The following is a 22,176-nucleotide window of genomic DNA, read 5'->3' as shown; positions in this document are numbered from 1 at the left end:
TTTGTGTACTCACAAACGTGAAAATAAATGTAAGAAATGAAGCAACTTTTTGACAGTGTCTTTAATTTTGAGGAAGAGTGAGCAGTGTAGTGTGCTATTGTGACAGGAGAAAGGTTGAACAATGCTTTTGTACTCTTCTGTCCCATTTCCTTTGCAGGGGCTGTCTGTTATAAGACTTATATTTTTCCTCTTCCAATGTAAATGAGTAATCATGGTCATCTTGTCCTCATGCAAATCCATAGCCATAATTTCTGAACAATAGCACTTCTTCACTACATTCCACAAACTTGCTTCTTTAGAGTTTTGTACTGTATATATACAAATAATAGGCTTTTATAGGCCTTCTCTCACACATTCTTTTTGTAGCAGTCATCTACCTGACTCCTTGCACTGAAGAAGTTATTGATGTTCACAAGTAGGTGTGTTTTAGTCGCTAATTTCAGGGATTTACTTTCTATTTCATTGTTAATGAGGAAGACAGCAGCAGATTCAACATCTCAAGCAGAGTCATCAAGTCTCTGCTTTTTAGAGTTTCTTCTAACTTGGTTTAAAAAGGAAAAAAAAAATATCCCGAATTGCTTTGCATTAATTCCTATCTAAAGGTCTTTGTTCAGCTATTGTTTTTCAATTTCTGTTAGTCCTAAGAAACCTGGAGGAAAAGTTCTTAAATTCCATGAATAATAGAGCTTGTTTGCTACCATTGCTATGGAGGCATCAGAACTATCAAATATCAGCAAAGAAATCCTGGAAACTGCGTTACAAGTAGTATTCTTAGGAGGGCGGTGTTAATTCATAGGTGGCTTAAACTGTTTAATTCCAATTGCTTACTGAGTGGCCTGGGGTGTTTCAAATTTGTGTTTCCACCTGAAAAGGACTAATAGAACCCAGAAAAACAAACTTTAAATTTCTCAATAAATGATTTTCATTTTTAAAATAAATATAAGTGCAAGAGACATTGATGTAGCCATCATAGTTATCTTAAAATTCTGAAAACTGGGTTATATCCAGTGGGAAGTATACATTTCTTTTGGATGTTTTTCCTGAAAAATTAAGGCTTAGGGGTAGAGTAGTGAGAATGATGGGTTGTGGACCAAAAAACAAAGCATCTCTGTTTTGCAGGACCCAATCCATGCAGCAGTTTATTACTCCCTGATTTTCTGTTTGATGAAACCACGTGTATTAATTGAGTATCATACTGGACATTGTAGTGCTACCACTGCATGATGTAGATTGCTCCTGGTAGTGTTTGTCCACCAAACATCCTCTGTAGCATTGTTACTGCCTGCTTGACAAATTTGTTCTGTGTGTAAGAAGTAAATCTGGTGCTTGTGAGAAGATCACTCTCTCTGTGTAGAAAGCCTGAATATTTTCATTGAAGCACTGGACTTGGTCTGCACAGAGCATTTAAGAAAAATGGTGGCATGTGGAGTGAGGCTCCTGACAGAGCAATTCTTCTGGCCTGCAGCCCGTTCTTGAGGCCTCGTGGGATGGAGCTTGCCAAGAATAGAATACATCTTAATTTTTTTGTTAAGTTGCATACAGTGTCAAAATTAATACTGCTGATGCATGTAAGTGGGTTTTTTTGTAATGTATTGCTTTGTGAGGAGCAGATAGGCTGTTATCAGGTAGTTGGGAGCAGGGGGTGGATCTAAGGGAAGAATGCTCCTGGTGATCCCCATGAGGTAACTGAATTACTCAGATGTGCAGTAGGCATGGCTCTTGTCCTCACGTTCAAGCAGGTAGATTAGGGCTGTGGTCAGCCAGTGAGAAAATAGTTGCAGCTAGGCTGTAAATGAGTGCTCTTGATGACCATTTCATTTATCTGTAGCATTGGGCTAGGAAGTCCAGAATGGTCCCCCTCACTGTCACCTTCTCTGTCTTTGCAGGTTCAGATTTTGATTAGCTGTGCAGTGAGAACTGAATTGTGGTATTTATCCTGGTATTTGTGGTAGTCATTAATAGATCCCAGGTATTTTCCCTTGTGTGGTTTCCTGTGCCATGCCACATGCAGTTGTTCAGCACAGCAAGGTTGGCAGGGCAAAAGAATCAAGGGAGATCTGCTTGAAATAGCAGTTTCAGGGGCAGACGTTCATCCAGCTACAAATTGTATTGAAGCTGTGATGTCATGCTGAAGCCCTTAACATTTTTTTTTTCTCTCGTTGTAGCAGTTCTTCCCCCTTTGCATTCGATCGGTGCTGTCTTCATATACAAATAAAATATTCGTGGTAGGAGCTTGAAAAGGAGCATAGCTGTGACCTGTTCTTCTCTAGCACCTTTAGCATATTTGTTTTTCTCAGTGCTAGAGAATTGCCACGCTTGCAGTTTGTGAAGTGCTTTATTTTTGTGAAAATTAGGGCATTTTGGCATTAGTCTGAGGTGCTTCCAATGTACTAGAAGGACTAGCTGAACTGTTTCGGTTGTGTTATCCAAGTGTGGAATATAAATTAGAACTGTAGATAGTAATAAGCTGCACAGCAATTTTGTGGTGAATGCCTTCTTTTGTTTTGATTCTGTTCCAATTGCTAAAATGGCCAAAGAACTTGGGGGGCATTATGTGTACTAATCAAAATAATCACCCAGATCTGGAAGAGGATTTGAACTCTGGTGAACAGGAAAAATAGAAGGGTTAAGTAAGGTAAGTTTGCATTGGCATGGGATTGTAGTTTGAGGAAGAAATACTGCGCATTGTTTTAGATGGAATTTAGTAGGTCATATGCACTCCAAATGCCATCTTTATAATAACCTCACAATATTGTTATAAAAGCTTAATAGTGTGAATTTGTAATGTGTTTGCCTGTTCTGATGAGGGGAAAATTTTTAGTCGTCAATCTCAAGCCATATTTTTTATGTAAGGTAGATTGTTGGACTGAATTTTGGTTATGACGTTGATACCTTTTGTGTTTTCTATGCTGCTTTAAAACTGAATTTGAGACTGGCAAAAAGGGTCTGAGGCTGAAACTCGTTGCTGTAGAAGATGATTTACTGGCGATTGGAACCTTAAAGACAAACAGAAGATTCATGTTCCTGATAGCCTTTTCCTGCTTGTAATATGTGTGCCTCGGCTGTAGAGGAAGACTCATTGCGTGTACAACTGGGATGCATAGCATATGAGATTACATAAAGCCAAGTCTTGTTGAAGTGTTTTATTATTCTGCCTGAAATTAGATTTATAATTCATGTATTTGTTCACTGAATAGCAAGGCTGGATTCTTTTAAGTGTTGTTTTTTAATTTTTTCTTTTTTGTCTATTCTAGTTTAAACAAGTAGGATTTTTGTTTGTTTGTTTTCTGAGTACATGGTTTACAAAAATAGGATTTTTGCAACAATATAAGTAGGTATGTGATTTAAGAGAAATTGGTAGCTTTTGAAGGCACAAGTTAATAGTAAGTGTTGAGGCACAAGTGCTGCCTTCTTTAGTGCCCTACAAAATTGTGAAAATTGACAGAGTTGGAAGTAATTCTCAAGAAGTCACCTAACCTGTTCCGCACTGTTGCTGGAGTCAGTTAACACAGAGGTCATGCCTGAAGTATGTATAGCCTAACTTTGACCCTGTGATCAAAAAGTCATGCTTTTCAGCAGTGGCTTTATCCAGTCCTGCTTTTCTTTGTAAAATGTGAATGAATATATTAAAATCTGTTTGGTTTCTTTTAACCTTTTACAGTGTCTTATGTCTCTCTGCTAATTACCATAATTGATTGGGAAGAAAGAAGTGCTAGAGACTCTAAACTGATGCCCATCCCAGTGTAGGTGTTGTTGCTAGACACATTATTTTGCTGTTTAAATGGCTCATAGTTTAATTTTCACGCTATCTGAATCTGCCTCCCAGGCATCACAATAGTAACTTTGGACTTCTGAATTTTAACAGGTTTCCATCTGAGTGCCACTGTGGTACCCCCGCAGATGATGTCACCCAAAGGTGCATACAATGTGGCAGTGATGTTTGACCGATGCAGGATCACATCATGCAGCTGTACCTGTGGTGCTGGGGCCAAGTGGTGTGCTCACGTCGTGGCGCTCTGTCTCTTCCGGATACACAATGTAGGCCTCGAAGTACACTTCTGCTCTCCCCCAGCACCCTCTTCTCTGAGTCTCTTGTCATTACAATTTTATGCAACATGAGCACTCTTTAAGGAAATTGTTCTTGGCACTCCTTCTGGTTACAGATTGTGCTAATGTGCACTCATAGTTGCAGTCTGCGGTGTGAGTTGACTGAAACTCTAAGCTGCAGAATGTCCTTTGATAATGTGCAAATTGCTCAGAGTAGATACAGTTGTTTCTGGGCCCTTCCTGTTTCTCGTTTAAATGCTAAAGTTATTCGTTCTTTCTCAGTTCTGCAAGGAGTGGAAGATCATCAATAGTTAGTCTTTTATTAAAAGTCTTGATTGTAGGATCACCGAGAGTGCAGAAGGAAAGTAATTTTGATTCCTACTGGCCTTTATGTTCATCCATTCATTTTAACTCATACTGAGATAGACAAGTGTCATTTTTGACCCTTTCAAACATTCAATATGTTTATAATTTTACTCGACTGCTAGCATTCTCCTTGTATAAAGGAGAAAGTAGGTATTTCTTGTTCCAAAGATTCCAGGTGAAAACAGGTACAATCATCATGCAATATACAAGCTGGAAGTTCAGATTTAGATAGCTGTTTATTTCTTCAGTCTTTATGAAGCAATGAGAAATTTATTTTAAGGGAGGATGAAGTGTGGATGATTGAAATAAACTGAAGGTTTGCTGCTGTTTCAGAATATTTTATAGCTAACGTGGTTATGATCAACTCCAGTTTCTTTAAATGAGTGCTATAACCTGATGAAGCTTGATGACATTTCACAATGAGCAATCGTGATAGGCTTAAATTCATCCTTAGGCGTAATCATTGGAATATCAATTCACTTTCTGTACTTAAGGCAGGAAAGTTGTCAAAAAAAAAAAAAAAAGAGTTCTGCTTCAAGATAGCTTCATTTTTAAAAGTGGATATTGAAACTTAAAAATTTCAATAACAGTGTTTACTCTCAAAATTTGAACTCTGTGTAAAATAAAAATGACCACTTTCTGCCTAGTCCTTTCTTCTACCTGAAAGGTAACAGCGAAAGCATTTTCATATTTGTGTATATTAGCTGCTTTATAGCAAATTACAAGCCAAGGGATATTGTTGCTCATAAATTGGTATCAGAAGCATCCTTATTATCAAAGTGCATTTTCCTGCTTCCAGGTTAAATTTTAGTTGTGTTCCATTTAGTACTACTTATTCCGTGTAGTGAACAAAGTTAAGAAACTGATATTTATTTTATGATTTGTTGTTTGAAGATATGGGAAGGGGCTGGTTTTAAGGGGGAAAAAAAAAAATCTGTAATGAGATAAATGAGACAGTTGTGAGTCTGTGAAATGCCCCCCCCCACAGAGCTGGTTGCTTTGCCGGAGGCTTGAAGAATTATGTCCCATTTTAGAGATCTGTTTGCAAAATCCCTGCCAGTATTTGTGCAATTGCTAGAAACAACAGATCTTAAGCACAGCTGCTAAGGCAGTTTCTTTGACAAGAAACTCTTAAAAACAGTCTTGCTAAAACGTAGACAGCTTATTTGCATCTTATCGGCTGTGCTCTGCTTAATGAGGTGAGAAGACCAAGCATGATATGCATCAGCATAGCCACTGTTCATGACACTTTGTCCACTTAGTGGGCACTTCATTATGCCTGATCTGTAGATGGCAATTGATATATCCTCTTCTTTATCCAGGCATCTGCGGTATGCTTACGAGCACCTGTTTCTGAGTCCTTGTCTCGGCTACAAAGAGACCAATTGCAAAAATTTGCTCAGTACCTAATCAGTGAACTTCCACAACAGGTAAATGGGGACAATCAATAGGACTGACTTTTTGTTAAATTCACTCGCTGATATTTTATTTGAATTTGTGTGATGCCTTTTGTTACAAGATGACTGGTTTTTCTTTGTGATTGTAAGTTGCTGAGAAGCCTTTTAGTACTTGCTCTTTTCAAGCTTGTTATTCTGTTATTTGACAATTGTCTACTGCTGAGTGAAAGACTAGAAGCGTCTTTTAAAGAAGAAAGAGAAGTGTATTAGCTTGAGGAAGTAAAGTTCAAACAGTAAAATAACTACAGGGTGATGAAAAAGTTTGGTGAGAGTAAGTCGAGTTATTTCTTTTTTTGTGCTTTTTGGTTGATTAAATGGATAAGACTACTCAGGGGGGATGTGTTTTATGCTCTAGATAGCTACTTTCTAATGCACCCTTGTGGTGACCTTGTGACTTCCCCCAGTGCAGTCTCTTGGGGATCTTGCAAGAATCATTTGGGTTGTGGAAAGTAATAGGCTTTACATATTGCTAGTTAAAGGCAAAATCTGCTCTTTTATTCTTTAAATAATAGAGTAGTTCAAGATCGGGTCATCTCTGTAATCGGTCTAAAATGCTTATGCGTATTGCGCCAAGTCCCTAAAAGACTGTGAAATGTTTGCACGAAAATTAAAAATATAAGGCCTTGGCAACTTTTAATTCTTGTTCAACTGAAGGAGGTTGAGAGATGCTGCCTTGCACGAGTTTGTCTCATTTCAATATTGTGTGCATTATGTCTAAGACTTGTGTTACTGTCAGCATGTACTGACGTATTATGATAATATCCTTGGGACACCAAGATATTCTATTGATAAAACACTCTGTAAATTTCCTTCAGAAATACTAATCTTCTTAGGAAATGAAGAAATCATATAAAATGAAAATGATGATTAAAAAAAACCCAACAACTAAACTAAACCACCTTTTTTGATGCTGAGAGTTGAACATCAATTCTGTATGCTGCTTGCTGTGTTAAATGAAAGACAGCTTGTCAATGGTTTATGGGCTGGTTCGGCCCGGTTCCGTGACTAGAAGGGCGGAGGGATCCGTGGATTCGTGCCCCCGGAAAAGGAAAATAGGGGACCCCGCAATAATTGAAAACAGTGGCAACAATCTGAGGTGAAACAAACTAATTTACTAAATATGGTATTAGCAGAATATAAGGAGAGAGGGTGAGAGAGTGAGAGAGAGTGAGTGTGTGAAATTGAAGGTGGATCGGCCTCACCACAACGCTGAGATGAGAAGTGCAGTCCAGTTGAGCCGATGAAGAAGCGCAGGCAGAGAAGCTCAGGCAGAGAAGTGCAAGCGAAGCAGCGCAGGCAAAGAAGAGAGCATCAGATGACCTTGCCGGGAGTTATATCTCCTCGCTGACTGCAAAGCCCCCTGGGGAAGTGTAGGTCTTCTTCTCCGGTCAGGCACCCGGAACTTGAGCATCAGCAGTCAAACCCCCAGTGCATTACATGATGTTATGATGTGGAATACTGATAACGAAAAATCATGAAACCATGACACAGCTTCTCTTCCCTGTTTAAGGTCTCAAAGCTTTTGTGACTAGTCTGATGTTTAATAAAGGAGAGCTTTAAAAAGTTGATAGTGGTACTACTAGTTTCCTGAATAGCATGTGAGCTGCTTGATATAATGCTTTCATGTATTCTGTCTGCTTCTTCTTGCAGGGTTTATTTTTCCGTTCATGTGTTCCAGCTGTGCATCCATGCATCTGGACAATTTAATTATTACTATCTTGCCAGATAGTCTGAAACAGTGCTGCCCAACAGAAAAGTTTAGGTTTTCTTGGCAGATGCATCTTAATCTTTGTTATGTAATTCCCTTGAAAAAGGAAAGGCATGGCCCAAATTCTTCTAGCAGTCTCATTGCTGGTCTCTGATATTTCTGAATGGAGATACTTTGATATACTGGGACTGAATCTTGACTATATGTTATAAGATTAGTGTAGGCCATTCACATGATTTTATTTTGTAGAAATGTGAAATGTCCACAGCTGTTGTATGGAGAGAGGTGAAGAAATATCAGACTTCCTGCTGCAAGTCATTTAAATCCTAATTTCTTAAACTGTTCCAAGTATGTATGCCAAGGACTAAGTGGGTCTAAGTTCCCAGCCCAGACTTAGATTGAAATAAGGGAAGAACAGTTTCCTGCTATGTGTTTTTTTTTTTTTTTCTTTCACAAAGGCCACTGTTAGGGTATGTCTGCTCAGGACTGCACAGTCAGGTGTGAGCCCTCTCTGCTTACACGCTGAACTGACTAGAATCTATGGCTGCATTCATTTAGTGCTGACACTACATTAGTTTACTGCTGACTAAGTTAAAATATATATGGTCTCTCTGTGAAAAGCATGGTAAATGAGCTAAGTTATGTAAAAAAAAAAAAAAAAAAAAAGTTATGTACAGATGTAACTTACAGTTTGTGCCTCTGTTCCCTTCAGCTTGATTTTGAGAGAAATGATGTAGGAACAAGAAATGTAGAACATTTAAAAGTGCAGGAAAATGGTGACATTGACTGTGCTCACTTCCATACCTCACAACATTAGCTGTAGTATTGCTGTCTCCTCAAGAAACGAGAAAGCAGCTGATAACCTATGATTCTTTTCTGTACTTCTTAGAGTGTGAAGGTAGGAAGTAAGCTTTGAATGTTATGTTTGCTCTGAGAAAGGAGAGGGAAGTGTAACAACTACTTTGCTGTTGTATGACCTTTAGCACCCTCTACTGTCCTTTCTGAAAAGATGACTGTATTTGATACTTCAAATATTGAGTCCTTCAGTTAGGAAAATCCAAGCAGATCGTCAGCTGTTTATATTGGGGTAAGAAACACTGTTTATACTGAAAGTTTCCTTCATGTTTGCAGATTCTTCCAACTGCTCAGCGTTTGCTGGATGAACTGTTATCTTCTCAGTCAACTGCAATCAACACAGTGTGTGGAGCCCCAGGTAACCTTGATATATGTTATTTCTGTAATCTGCGTTGAAGACAGAAAACAGATATGTTTCTATTGCCTTGAGTTTCTGAACTGATAGGTTACTGAGTGTCTGGGATTGGAAGTGAAGGTCAAGGAAAAGGGTTAAGTACAAGCAAGCATGTAGTGCAGTGGCAGGAAATTGTTACTGTAATGGACTCCTTGGAGTAAATTCAGAGAAAGGCAGCATCAGACAATGCGCTTTTCTAACTAGAAGATTTTTCTATTTAACTACTTCAGTTCCAGGAAGTGTTGGTAGGTTTTCTATCCCACGTACAGAAGTCCATATTTCTCAAAGAAGTTAATTGGTTTCTGTTGGCATAATCTGTAAGTTTCTCCCAATCCACCCAGCTCTAGTGCATGCCAGTTTTGTCTCCCAATTAAGCATTGCCAGTTATTCAGGTAAGTATAATATTTCGAGATAGTTCTCCAATGGGTGAAATAAACTGAGTAACACTGCTTTGTGCTCCCTGTAATCCCGGTGATTGGGCACACGGAGAAAAATCTCTTCAAAACCTGTGTATGTGTTCTTGTGTCAAGATCCCACTGCTGGACCCTCTGCATCAGATCAAAGCACCTGGTACCTAGATGAATCTACCCTGAGTGACAACATAAAGAAAACCCTTCATAAATTCTGTGGGCCCTCTCCTGTTGTTTTCAGGTAAATGATCTTTTCCTGAAGAGAAAAAGAAATGTTGCTGTAATCTGCAGATTTATTCACTGTTTGGTGTATACCCTTTCATGATGCTACAGTATAAAGGATGCCTAGTTTTGAGGAAATAGTATTTTTGTGTAGCTTGTCCAGTGTTGCTGCGGTGGAGTACACAGTATTTGCACAATACCTTACTTGTGTGGTGGTCTCAGTATCATCATATGTTTCCTCTTCTAAGTTAAGCATGGCTGTCCCATCTAGGGTGCAAACACATTGCTGGATATTGAATATACCCAGGATTTTGTGTGGCTGTGCTTGCCTCCTTTTTTTTTTTTTTTTTTTTTTTTTAAACCCTGTGCTTCTGTTTTACCCACAGTGATGTGAATTCCATGTATCTCTCTTCCACGGAGCCTCCAGCTGCTGCTGAGTGGGCCTGTCTCTTGCGTCCCCTGCGAGGGAGAGAACCTGAGGGAATCTGGAACCTACTTTCTATTGTGCGGGAGATGTTTAAGAGACGGGATAGCAACGCTGCTCCTTTGCTGGAGATTCTGACTGACCAGTGTCTGAACTATGAACAGGTACCTGAGCACCCTTGCCTTGGAGGGAGAAATTCCAGAAAGTGAAGCTGAGTCAATGACTGATCCTCATGTATCTGTAGAACTTATCTCTGAGTAACTTTTGCTTCTTCACTCTAAATTTGTTATCCTTTGCTCCTGTGATGATTCAGTGTTCTCTCAGCAACGCTATATCCCCAAAATACCTCAACCTTTTAAGTAGGAATATATGGAGTCTGCACTACTTTGTTCAGCACATTTGATTTGATTTCTGGCTAGTCAAGATGAATTATTGTAATGATTTTTTTCTAAACAAAGTACTTCACATACGAACTGTCATTTTGACAAAACGTAAAGAAATGTGTTGGGCAGTAAAATCTCATATTCTTTGGTTTTGAATGTTTGAGTCATGAATTTTTTGATATATTTTTTATTAATATAAGGAAAAAGGTGTCCTTTTACAGTTTGTGATACTTTGTAACATAAAATAGTGAGGGTTTCCTTATTATACATCACATGGCTCAGCTTCTAGCAAGGGAAAGAAAATACTTCATTTATCACATTTGTTCACTTTTTTTCCTCCAGATGTGAAGGCCTTTAGCAAGAGAGCATCTTGTGAGTGCTTTGTTCTGCAGCTTTGTGCCTTCTAAACAAAAGTAAATACAAATTGAGAGGTTCTTATGAAGCAGTACTGCTTTAATGCTCGTAGTTATTTTGGAGTCATGAAAACATGGTGCTAGCTAGAGCTTCTTTTTTGTTGTGGATATGAAGTTAGATGAGAGTGGGGATGCTAGCCACATCACTGCTCCACTGACTATTTTCTTCTGCAGATAACTGGCTGGTGGTACAGTGTGCGGACGTCTGCGTCACACAGCAGTGCTAGCGGGCACACAGGACGCAGCAATGGGCAGTCAGAAGTAGCTGCTCATGCCTGTGCAAGTATGTGTGATGAGATGGTGGTTCTTTGGAGGCTGGCTGTCCTTGACCCAACTATAAGTCCACAGAGGTGAGCAACAGAATCAGCTGGTGTATAGGAACTAGCTTAAGCAGTGGACTCCAATCTCTTGTTCAGTTTTGTGATGTGTGCACACAGAGTTTTTTCCTGCAGATGTGTTGTGTTTGTATCATTACCTCGTTAACTGTTCAGCCATTACACAGTCCTTCTGCACTGTGTACTCCAGTTTAAGAGCAAATTGCTTTTAACTGCAACTGGAGTTGCTGCTCACTTCTAGCAACTCCACATAATGTGAATAATATGTTGTTTTCTGGGCAGTTTGCTTTATGCAGGAGTGTATGTCTACATTTCAGTGTATCAGTGGAGAACATGTCTTTGGATGGTAATACAGGCTACCAATAAATTTTAATGCTTTTTAATTTTAACAATTCAACACTTTAACGTATTTCTGTTTAGTCCAGTAATTCATGATTTTCTGTTTTGAGAGAAGCTGTTTCTTTGCTTTCTTTGCTCTTAGGGAGCTTATTCTCTGGAGTGTATTGGCAAACAGTATCACCGGTTGTACAATTAATGAATATACTGATGTTATGGTATAGCAGTGTACAATTAACAAATATACGGATGTTAAGGTATAACAGAGAGCTTGGCTATGATGTTATTACACCAAAGCAGAAAACAGAAATGATAGGTAGACTCACCTGTAATCTGGGCTCACGAGGGAAACTCCGGTGGAGTGGATTTCCGGAAGAGATCCTTCCCCACTGGGGGTCAGCTTCAGCTCTTAAATGAGTCTAGGAGAGGTGAAGCCAGGCTCCACCCTTTCCTGTAGCACAGGTGAATTGCCTTCACCTGTGCTCCCATGGCTGATTCATTGCTCGCCTCAGGTGATTAATCAGAGGTTCAGGCCGTGATTCAGCAGCCCCATACTGTGCATCATTTTTTTTTTTGTCAGTGTTTTTGATAGTCTGAGGAAAAACTGTGAAGCTTAGACAGGTTTCTGAATCACATCCTGCCTTGGTAAATCAAAATCACTGCCATCTTTATGTGGTACAATTTGATTAGTTGAGTTATTGATTGCTCAAGTTGAGTACCGTGGTCAACGCTGATAAATTTTTTTTAGTATATGCAGTCTACAAAGTGTGAAGCAAAATATAGTGAGTAAGTCTAATGTGATATATGTGGTCAGAAAATGTTTTTCAGGGCAAATGAAAATAGGACAGTATTTTTAATTCAGTTACACATGAACAGCATTTGGTTTTTGTGAATTGTTGTGTGACATGAGTAAAATGCCTTATCTTTGAAAGGTACACCAGGGATGCTAAACTGGGTGCAGTTTCTACCTTGTACAGTCTGCAATGAGGTACCTAAATACAGGAGATGAAGACAAGTAAAAAAACTATAGGAAACTGGGAATGAGGTATAAAATAAACAAAACCATCAATTGACATGCACTGGAAAAAAAACCAAAAGGTTTTAGCCTTTAATAAAGAGTATAAAAGCGCTACATGTATTCACATTCAAGCTATCTGGTGCAGTTCAGAATTGCTCAGATCTACTTGAATTCATGCATAATTGAAATACTTCTGCTTAATTTCCTGTTCTCTTGGCATTTGAATAGTCCCCAAGAAGATCCCTCTTTTATCCATCGTTGCTATCCTTTCCAGTGAATTGTAAGGAGAATTGCTACTGCATTTTTAATTCATTGCAGGTGCTCATCCTTACGTTACCTTTCTTAAGTAATTCCCTCTCCTCCTTCTTACTTCTGAAAATCCTTTCCTCAAGCTCTTCCAGCCTACTCCCTCGTAATTAATTTCTTCAGACAAATGGAAGTGTTCTATGCTGTTGAGCTGGGTTTGTTTGTTTTTTTTTTAAATGGTCTTTGTACGTATTTGATAACATTGTTTTCTGTTGCTTTCGATAGGTAAGAGGGTTAAAGTTTTGGGCTTGTACCTCAGATCTCTAAGATCTGTGGCAGGAACAGGACAGCAGTTTAATGAGACACTTGGCACAAAGACTTTTCTAGAAACATATTGAATTAGATCACCTAAACATCGTTACCCATTCAGACTAACTTGTTTGCCTGTTTAGGCCATATCTGAGATTTGGAGCTGCAAAATGCAGAAATGTTTTGTCCTTCCTGTGGTAATATGAGGCATGGGGCTACCTGCTTGTATGGTATAAGGCAGAGAGTATAGCTGCCACTGACTGGTTTTCAGGTCACCCCAGAAAGGTATTGGTCACAGTTTGGTAACAAAGAATCATTATAGAAATGATTTGGATTGGAATGGACCTTTAAGATTACCTAGTTCCAGCCCCCTGCTATAGGAAGTGACACCCCCCTCTAGACCACGTTGCTCAAAGCTCCATTCAGCCCTGGCCTTAAATGCTTCCAGGGAGATGGCATTTACAGTCTCATTGGGCTACCTGTTCCAATGCCTCACCACTCCCACAGTAAAGAATTTCTTCCTAATATCTGGTTTAAATCTACTCTCTTCCAGTTTATAACCATTTCCCTTTGTCCTTTCTACATGCCTTTCTAAAAAGTCCCTCCCTAGCTTTCCTGTAGATCCTCTTCAGGTACCCCTTTCTGAGGATAACGGCACACTGGAAAACTCCCAAAGTAGGCTATTTTCAAGTAGAGATGCTTCCATTTTGGTGCCAGCCCTTAAATGAGGCTAGAAGGGGGTGGTCCTAGGGTCTACCCATTCTAGTTGCACAAGTGAATTGCTTGCACCTGTGCTCCCAGGGCTGGATTCACCCCATCACCAGGTGCTCAATCACTGGTTCATGCCTTGACCTGTCAGTTCCCATACACTGCTGTGCAATTTAGGTGAATTTAAGCCTACCAGCTTGTTTCAATTACATTTTTGTCTTGCTTGTTCTGCAAGTAAACACAGGATTTGCAAATAGTTATGTCTTCTGAGGATAGCCTGCTACAGCCTAAATTAAGTTTTAGATAGGCATATCACGGTAGAAAAATTCATGCCTGAGAGGTAGACTGGGAGGTCCTGTGTGGCTTAGGGCTTCTGTGGGCAGGCTGTATCGGTTGTACTTGACAGGAGTTGTGAAACGGCACTGCTAACATCTCCTACAAGCAGTTTTATCCTAGAAGTTAGAAGTGACCTATGAGAATCAAGTCCAGCTCTTGTTTTCACACAGCACCACCCAAAATCTATATCCAGTGTCTTAGAGCGGTGTCCAAACACTACTTGAACTCCAGTACCTGGGATTGTGCTTGCTGCCCTGTGCAGCCTGTTCCATGCCCACCACCCTCTGGTGCAGACCCTTTCCCTCACCCTCAGCTGCCCTCCCCTGACGCAGCTCCATGCCGTTCCCTCAGGCCCTGTCGCTGTCACACAGAGCAGAGCTCAGCGCTGCCCTCCGCTCCCTGTGAGGAGCTGCAGCTGCCATGAGGGCTCCCCTCAGCTCCTCTGCTGAGCAAATCCAGGAGCCTCAGCTGCTCCTCACACACGTTGCCCTCTAGACTCCTCACCATCTTCACAGCCATCCTTTGGACGCTCTCTGTTAGCTTTCTGTCCACATGTTGTGGCACCTAGAGCTGCACTCAAGTGCTGGAGGTGAGGCCACACAGTGAAGTTTTACGCGTACTTCCAAGAACACTTCCCCATGGCACTTGCTGGTCAGATTGCTGGGGCTCATATTGCCAATTCCTTATTTGAAGCAGATAACAAAAACAAAGCAGTGTTTCAATTTAAACCTCCCAGTTTGTATCACTGATGGTACTGTTCACATCTTGTTTCTATGTTGTGGGCCTATCTAGGATTGGTTGTTTTTAGACCTGTTTCCTTTTTCTAGTCTGTCGTCTTAATAATCTTGTCTATACCTAATTCAAAAAAAGAGCTTTCTGAACAAGAGGAGTGGTTTAAGAGGAAGTTTGTTGCTGGTGAGTTTTATGTTTGCTCTCTAACCTATTCTTTTTCTTCTTCTCTTAGGCGCAGGGACCTTTGCTCCCAGCTCAGGCAGTGGCAGCTAAAGGTCATAGATAATGTTAAGAGAGGTCAGCACAAGAAATCACTGGAGAAGCTATTCCAGGGTTTCAAGCCAGCAGTGGAAGCCTGTTACTTCAACTGGGAGGAAGCTTATCCTATACCTGGGATCACCTATAGCAGCACTGACAAGAAAAACTCATTCTGTTGGGTAAAGGCCATCCAACAGAGGAGCTGCCGGTTGCAGTGTGCAGAAACTGCTTGTGAGGCTGGTAGAGCCCATGGACAGGACCCTGGGGGACCATGTCTGCAACCTGGGGACAGGCTGCGTCCCTCACCCCAGGAGCCAGCGGTTCGTCCAAAGGAACTTACTGGAAAGCGAAAAGTTGTCTCTGAAACACCCCAGAGAGTTCTGCGGCGACTTTCAGCAGAAGGTGATAAAGCTGTGTATAAGACTGCAGTGGGCAAAGCTAAGTTGACAGTGAGCAAAAGTTTGACCAGTAAGCATAGTGGGAAACGCCGCATGAGCAGTGAAGACAGCTCCCTGGAGCCAGACTTAGCAGAGATGAGCCTGGATGACAGCAGCTTGGCGCTGGGTGCAGAAGCCAGCAATACGTTTAGTTTTACGGAAAGCCCACTGAGCAGGAGCTACAGGGATGCCTTTGAGGAGGATGGTGGGGTGTACTTCTCTGAGGGACCTGAGCCCAGTGTCAGGAGCAGTTCCACAGGCAAGAAATTTACCAAGGATCCTGTGGGAGAGATAGGTAGTGGTGATGATGACCTGACTTCTGCAGATGAGAACAGCGGTGGTTTGAGCCTGAAGCCAGAAGAAGTAGGAGAGAATGGTGCGGCAGGTGGAGGGGATGACGGAGAAGAGGAAGATGATTACCAGGTATACTATCTGAATCCACAAGAGGTAGCCAAGGAGGATGATGACAAAGCTGAAGGGGGAAACGAGGAGGAGCAGGATATATTTGCTGGTATAAAGCCTCTGGAGCAGGAGAACCGGATGGAGGTGAGCAGAATCTAGTTCAAAACATTGTTTTTCAGTTTTCTTCATATATTACGAACCTCACGTTCTCTCCACTCTCCCAGTTATTGCAGTTAACCTAGTATGTTGTTATATAAAGTGATTATTAAGCCATCATTATATGGCTTAATTATATCATAACCTATTATATCATAAGATATCTACAATCTTAATGTGGTAGTAACATACTTGCTTTCCTACAAGCTTAATTCCCTTCTACTGTGCAGGCATGTCCTAATTTTAGCTAGTACTATATTGCAAACGTGGGCAAAACTTTTTTTTCTAGCTGTTCAGACCAGGCAAAATAATGAGCAGAATGCTGCAGAGGGTCAGTACCAGGTCCTGTCCTGTTTAACATCTTAATGATCTAGATAATGTGATAGAGTGCACCCTTAGCAAATTCATAGATGACACACAAGTGGGGGGAGTGATGGATACACAAAAGTGTTGTGCTTCCATCCAGAGGGACCTTGTCAGACTGGAGATGTGGGCTGACAAGAATCTCTTTGCACAAGAAGTGCAAAGTCCTGCACCTGGGAATAACTCCAGGCTACCAGTACATGTTGGGGGTGCTTCCTATCTAGAAAGCAACTTTGCAGAAATGATTTAAATGTCCTAGTGGATATCAAGTTGAACATGTGTCAGCAGTGTGCCCTTGTTGCTAAGAAAACCAACAAACAGTATTCTTGATTTCATTATGTAAAGTATTGTCAACAGGTTAAGAGAGGTAATCCTTCCCCTCTGCTGGGTCCCCCCATACAAGAGAGACCTGAATGTGCTGGAGAGAGTTCAGTGGATGGCCACCAAAATGATTAAGGGATTGCATCATCATTCCTGTGATGAGAGGCTGAGAGAGCTGGGACTGTTCAGCCTGGAGTAGAGGAAGCTTGGGATGTTATCAGTGTCCTGATACACCTGAAGGGAGAGTGCAAAGAAGATAGAGCCTGGTTCTTTTCAGCAGTACCAAGTTCCAGTACAAAAGCAATGGGCACACAAGAGGTTCTGTGTGAACACTAGAAAGCACTTCTTTGGTGTCCAGTGCACTAGCAGAGGCTGCCCAGAGGGGGTGCGGAGTCTCCCTCCTTGGAGATCATCAAAAACTGTCCAGATGTGGACTTGAATAGCCTGCTCTGGATCTCTGCTTGAGCAGAGCTGTTGGACCAGATGATCTCCAGAGGTCCTTTACAATCATTATGTGATTCTGTGAAAATTGAGCTAAAATTCGAAATAAGTATCAAGGAATGCCCACCAGGAGGAAAATCTATCAAACTGCATAAGCAGAAGTTCTTTGGAAGACCAGAGATGATCTAAATAGATATTGCCACATTTCTGTAATTATCTCAATATACATTCAGGGCTTACACCTATATAAGCAAGCAGTGAAAAAGGAGGTACATGGAAGCAGTTATAGTCAGTCAGTTTCCTTTGAGTTATTCTCTGATCTCTTATAGCACTTGAAGGGAGGGACTATTCATACAAGATAAGCATTTTCAAGGTGCGCTTAAAGGAATGGTGATGAAGGCTGAGGCAAGGAGTTCTCTGAGCATGCCTGCTGCTGAGATTAATTGTGAATTGTGTTTTACCGAGACTTTGAGAGAAGTGGTTTGAGCAGGCTATCTCTAGCCTGAAGGTGTGTGATTTGAATACGATTACCTGTTCTTTCTTACAGATCCTGTTTGCCTGTGCAGAAGCCCTGTATGCACATGGATACAGTAATGAAGCATGTCGCTTAACTGTAGAACTTGCCAGGGACCTATTAGCCAACCCTCCAGATCTCAAAGTGGAGCAGCCACCAACTAAGGTAGAGAATACTTACCTAGTTTTGGGGATGGAGGGTAAAACAGAAGAAAGATATGGGATGGATACAACAGCATTCCTAGGCATTTCTTACATATTGTGATTCAGGTCCCTTCATTGATGTTGTCACTGAGTTGAGCTCTGGGTGTCATTAACATACCTGATCACTGTGCACTTGTGAAGGAATATAAAGGAGAAAAAATGTAAGAGGCCGTTCAGCATGAGTTTGAATTTTTAAGAAACTCTGGTTTTGTTACAAGTTCCTCAACCTGGTTTGTTAAGATCTGCAGCTTTTTTAGGAATCTGTTTTGAATCTGGTTGAGCATCTGTTAAACGGGATAAAGCATCCTGTTTAACATCAGTTTCAAAGAATGTTTTGTTTAAGAGATACCTGCTACTATGCTATGAGATTATACAGCAATAAAGTCTTGATTTTTGTGTAGATTTGTGCAGGTGACCTGCTTGTTTCATATGTTTCTTTCTTAGTCTTTTTTTACTCTGCTATTTCATAATGTGCACTGGAAATGTTAGGAGCTTTGCTGTTTTAGAATACAGGATTGGATAGAAAAGAAAAAAGCATAAACTTCTGGAAAATTACTTGTAGTGGCACTAAGCAATGTTTAAGGAAAAGTTCCCCTGGAAGGAACCAGGCATGCAGCATCTGCCTGCAAAGCATCAGTCCAGTAACAGACATGCATGTCATCAACGGGCCAGCTCTTTATCATGTTGTGCTGAGATGACATAGGGGGAGGAGTGATGGTGGTTAATAACCACTGGGATTTGTTATTCTTCAGCAAAGGAAATCACTTTTAAATGTGTTTTTTTCTTCTCTCTTGGTTATCTTTATCCTATAAAGAATAGGAGGGCAGGCATAGCATCATTTAGGATGTTTAGGAAAGGGTCCTGTTACAAATTCTTTGTCAAACAGGGCAAAAAGAACAAGGTATCAACCAGCAAGCAAACATGGATGGCAACCAACACCTTGTCCAAAGCTGCTTTCCTACTGACTGTATTGAGTGAGCGGCTGGAGTACCACAACCTGGCCTTCCGAATAGGAATGTTTGCTCTGGAGCTGCAGAGACCGCCTGCCTCTACAAAGGCACTAGAGGTACAGAACATTTTAAAGGCAGTATCCATGATAAACATTGTGCTGCTTGAATGCTTATCATAGAATCATAGAATTACAAGGTTGGCAAGGACCTACCAGATCATCTAGTCCAACTGTCCTCTCATTACCACTGCTACCACAAGCTGCTAAACCATATCTCGTAGCTTCTCATCCAAATGCCTCTTGAACACTGCCAGGGATGGTGACTCCCTGGGCAGGCCATTCCAGTGCCTGAGAGAAAAAGTTTTTCTTTATGCCTAATCTAAACCTCCTCAGGTACAACTTGTGGCCATTTCCTCAATCCTGTTCGTTGCCTGGGAGAAAGGCCAAACCCCCTCCTCATCACAACCTCCCTTCAGGAAGTTGTGATGCTTATGGTTCAGGAAGTTATGCTTATGGTTCCCATTTAAATTCTTGAAGTTGGATAGTTTTTTAATATGTTCTCTAAAAATTGTTTTTACTGAAACAAAATGGGTTGTCCACGAATCCCAAGCATGTGTTAATTTGCCAGAAACTTGATTAGAAATACCATTTCATTTGGGGTCATCCTTCACTGAAAGGATGACAAGACATCCTTGCCAAAGGCCTGTGATTTCACATGAAGATAGAGTCTTGAAAGTGTTTAAATGAGAACGGTATATTTTATGAGTATTTTATTTTAAATGGAGCAGTTTACTTCTTGTTATCTTAAGTATGTTTCCAGTCTGCTTGGCCAATTTAGGGGAAAAAAACAACCATTTGTAAACTGAATTGTCTATACTTGCATTGATGAAATGGTTTGAAATATATTTCCTGGGTGTACTGCTGCAATTCTTTCGTGTTTGAAAATTGTTGCTCTTGGTGACATTTCATTTCTTGGCACATGAGCATGTGCACAGTGCAGATACATAGTTTTGGACACTGCCTAATTACTACTAGACTTCGTGTTTAGAAAAGAAAAGTACTCAGTTAAGACCTTGTCTATTTGATTTACAGCCTCATTGCTTTGAATGCAGTGTTGAGCAGTCCTTGAGATGTGTACTATTGCTAGCAATCCACCAAGTACACTTGTTACACTAATTATCTATACTTCTTACAGTCTGATTACAAGATTAAGTGTGAGATTGGCACAAGCTACCTACGCTGTTTCTGAGAAAACAATCACTTTCAAATTTTCAAAATGGAACGAATGCAGAAATTACATAGAGTATTAAAATGTAGGTCTTCACCCTGGTGTGCTGTGCTTGCTGCCATCCCATGCTGTTATTCTCTAGTCAATCCTTCTTGTATTTAATGAGTGTAATTCCTAGCTTAGCATCCTTTTTTTTCATACATGTCATCACTTCTATAGTGCCTTATCTAGTCAAACACTTCTCCTGATGTTCCTTTGATAGCTCAAGAGTTATAATTTGAGTGAAAAAGGAGGCTGTGTATAAATGTGGGTCAAGACATATATTAAAATTGAAAATCTGATCTGGTGGTTGGCGAGCTTCTCCATGGTGGAGGGGTTGGAGCTAGGTTTGAAGATTTAAGGTTCTGTCCAACCTAAGCTATTCTATGATGATTCTGTGATGTGTGTTCACTGTGGAAAGAATTGGGTGCTAAAAACTGCTGTAATGTAATGGACCAATAGAAACTATTGCTATACTTCAACATATGTATAGGGAAAAATGGTGCTGATGACAGCCTCTTCTGTTCCCTTGTGGATACTACCAGGTGAAGCTGGCATATCAGGAGTCTGAGATTGCAGCCCTCTTGAAGAAGATTCCCTTGGTCACTAATGAGATGAATACTATTCGAGGAAGAGCTGAAGAACTGCGAGAAGGAACATTGTGTGATTATCGTCCTGTCCTGCCTCTCATGTTGGCTAGCTTTATATTTGATGTCCTGTGCACTCCAGGTACTGTCTACATTGGCTTGAATGTGCAAAGGGAATCTTTTGAGATAGCACGTCTTAAGGGGTTTTCAAACAGAAAATGTCCACTGGATATATAATAACTTAATCTTGATTCTTCCCACACTGTTGCTTGCTCTTGCTTCCATGTTGCTCCGGAGATATAAATTCTCTCTCCTTATTTTTACATTTGGAAGTAACTGAAAACTTACCATATTCCAGCACTGCTAGTCTACTTTTTTTAAAATGGTTAAAAATAGTTTTCTGCTATTATGATGGTTATATTCAGTGGAAGATAATATAAGTGCAGGATTTAAAAAAAGAATCCAGCATCCTGAGATTAGATGATTTGGTGATATTCCTGCCTGGTTAGGAGCCTTCTGAGTTTAGAGGGAGAGAAAGGGAAGAAAAACAAGGTATTGTCTTGAAACTGATACAAAGATTAGGAATAGGAGCATGGGAAGCTCTGCAAATTTAGAAAGCTCTCAGAAACAGCTGTTACCCTGAGATCCTAGTTCTGAAAGCTGAGCACTAATTTTCTTGTCTTCTTTCAGTGGTTTCTCCTACAGGCTGTAGACCTCCAAGTCGCAATTGGAATAATGAAATGCCTGGAGATGAAGAGCTTGGTTTTGAAGCAGCTGTTGCTGCTCTTGGTAATAATTGTATTATTATTATTATTATTATTATTATTATATTATAATATATATTATTATTATTGTTTTTTACAAGAAAAGGTTTTTCTCATCTGTGTTCTGCATCTTCCCTCATTTTGGGTGGTAAAAGGTTATAGCTTGTTCCAGTTTGGTACAAAAATGAAAGTGTTTGCACGGTTTGTTAGAACTAGATGCAGAAAGATTCTGCATGCCAGGTTTGAGGTGCCTTAGGAAAGCTGTTTAAAAAAAAAAAAAAAAAAAAAAAGGACAGGAACTGGATGTTAAAGTAGTAATGCTATCTTAGTTTTCTTTTTGATCTCTTGTGATGGAAGATGTATTGCTTTAATGAAGATGAGCAGTTTCAGAGAAAAAAAGGCCATCATTCAGAAGACAATGATGGTGAAAGACTAGCAGAATTATTCTTCAGCATTATCATGTAATTCAAGATACTGGACTCCTACCTCTCATTTATAACAGCTTCAGTGACAAAGCAATAGTTATACTTATTCTGTTGGTGATAATGTATATATGTTATAAAGCTGCATGCAAAATTAGGAATAGAATGGGTTAAACAAGACCGGTCCTCTGTTGCCTTGTCTCTGAAAGGACAAAGATGAGTTCTCTATGGAGCAGAAACTGGAAAAACTTATTTCAAGATGAAGTTGTGGACATGTCTGGCCTCTTCTCTATGGCATGTTCTGATCATATTGCTCTGACATTGTACTGTGCTTAATATTCTGGGGGCATACAGTCGCTCCTGTTTATTCATAATCTCTTTCTGAAGTTAACA

The 22,176-nt window shown here is 40.3% G+C and overlaps 1 protein-coding gene across 4 annotated transcripts in view; it reads left to right on the top strand.

Moving 5' to 3' along the window:
- ZSWIM8 (zinc finger SWIM-type containing 8) overlaps positions 1-22,176 on the top strand; it is a 73,073-nt gene that overhangs the window by 26,629 nt on the left and 24,268 nt on the right. For all 4 annotated transcript variants that reach the window (XR_014884879.1, XR_014884878.1, XR_014884877.1 and 1 more), the window contains exons 4-14: positions 3,866-4,038; positions 5,736-5,843; positions 8,710-8,791; positions 9,358-9,478; positions 9,846-10,047; positions 10,854-11,029; positions 14,932-15,940; positions 17,625-17,756; positions 18,681-18,860; positions 20,556-20,739; positions 21,288-21,386. Coding sequence is in view for 1 of the 4 variants with exons in the window: in XM_010714378.3 (XP_010712680.2) it covers positions 3,866-4,038; positions 5,736-5,843; positions 8,710-8,791; positions 9,358-9,478; positions 9,846-10,047; positions 10,854-11,029; positions 14,932-15,940; positions 17,625-17,756; positions 18,681-18,860; positions 20,556-20,739; positions 21,288-21,386 (2,466 nt within the window). In the remaining 3 variants the exon portion in view is untranslated. The remainder of the gene's footprint in view (positions 1-3,865; positions 4,039-5,735; positions 5,844-8,709; positions 8,792-9,357; positions 9,479-9,845; positions 10,048-10,853; positions 11,030-14,931; positions 15,941-17,624; positions 17,757-18,680; positions 18,861-20,555; positions 20,740-21,287; positions 21,387-22,176) is intronic.

Source organism: Meleagris gallopavo, chromosome 8, assembly GCF_905368555.1.
Source record: "Meleagris gallopavo chromosome 8, MGAL_WU_HG_1.1, whole genome shotgun sequence".
NCBI lineage: Eukaryota > Metazoa > Chordata > Aves > Galliformes > Phasianidae > Meleagris > Meleagris gallopavo.
This window is presented reverse-complemented; position numbering and strand designations above follow the sequence as displayed.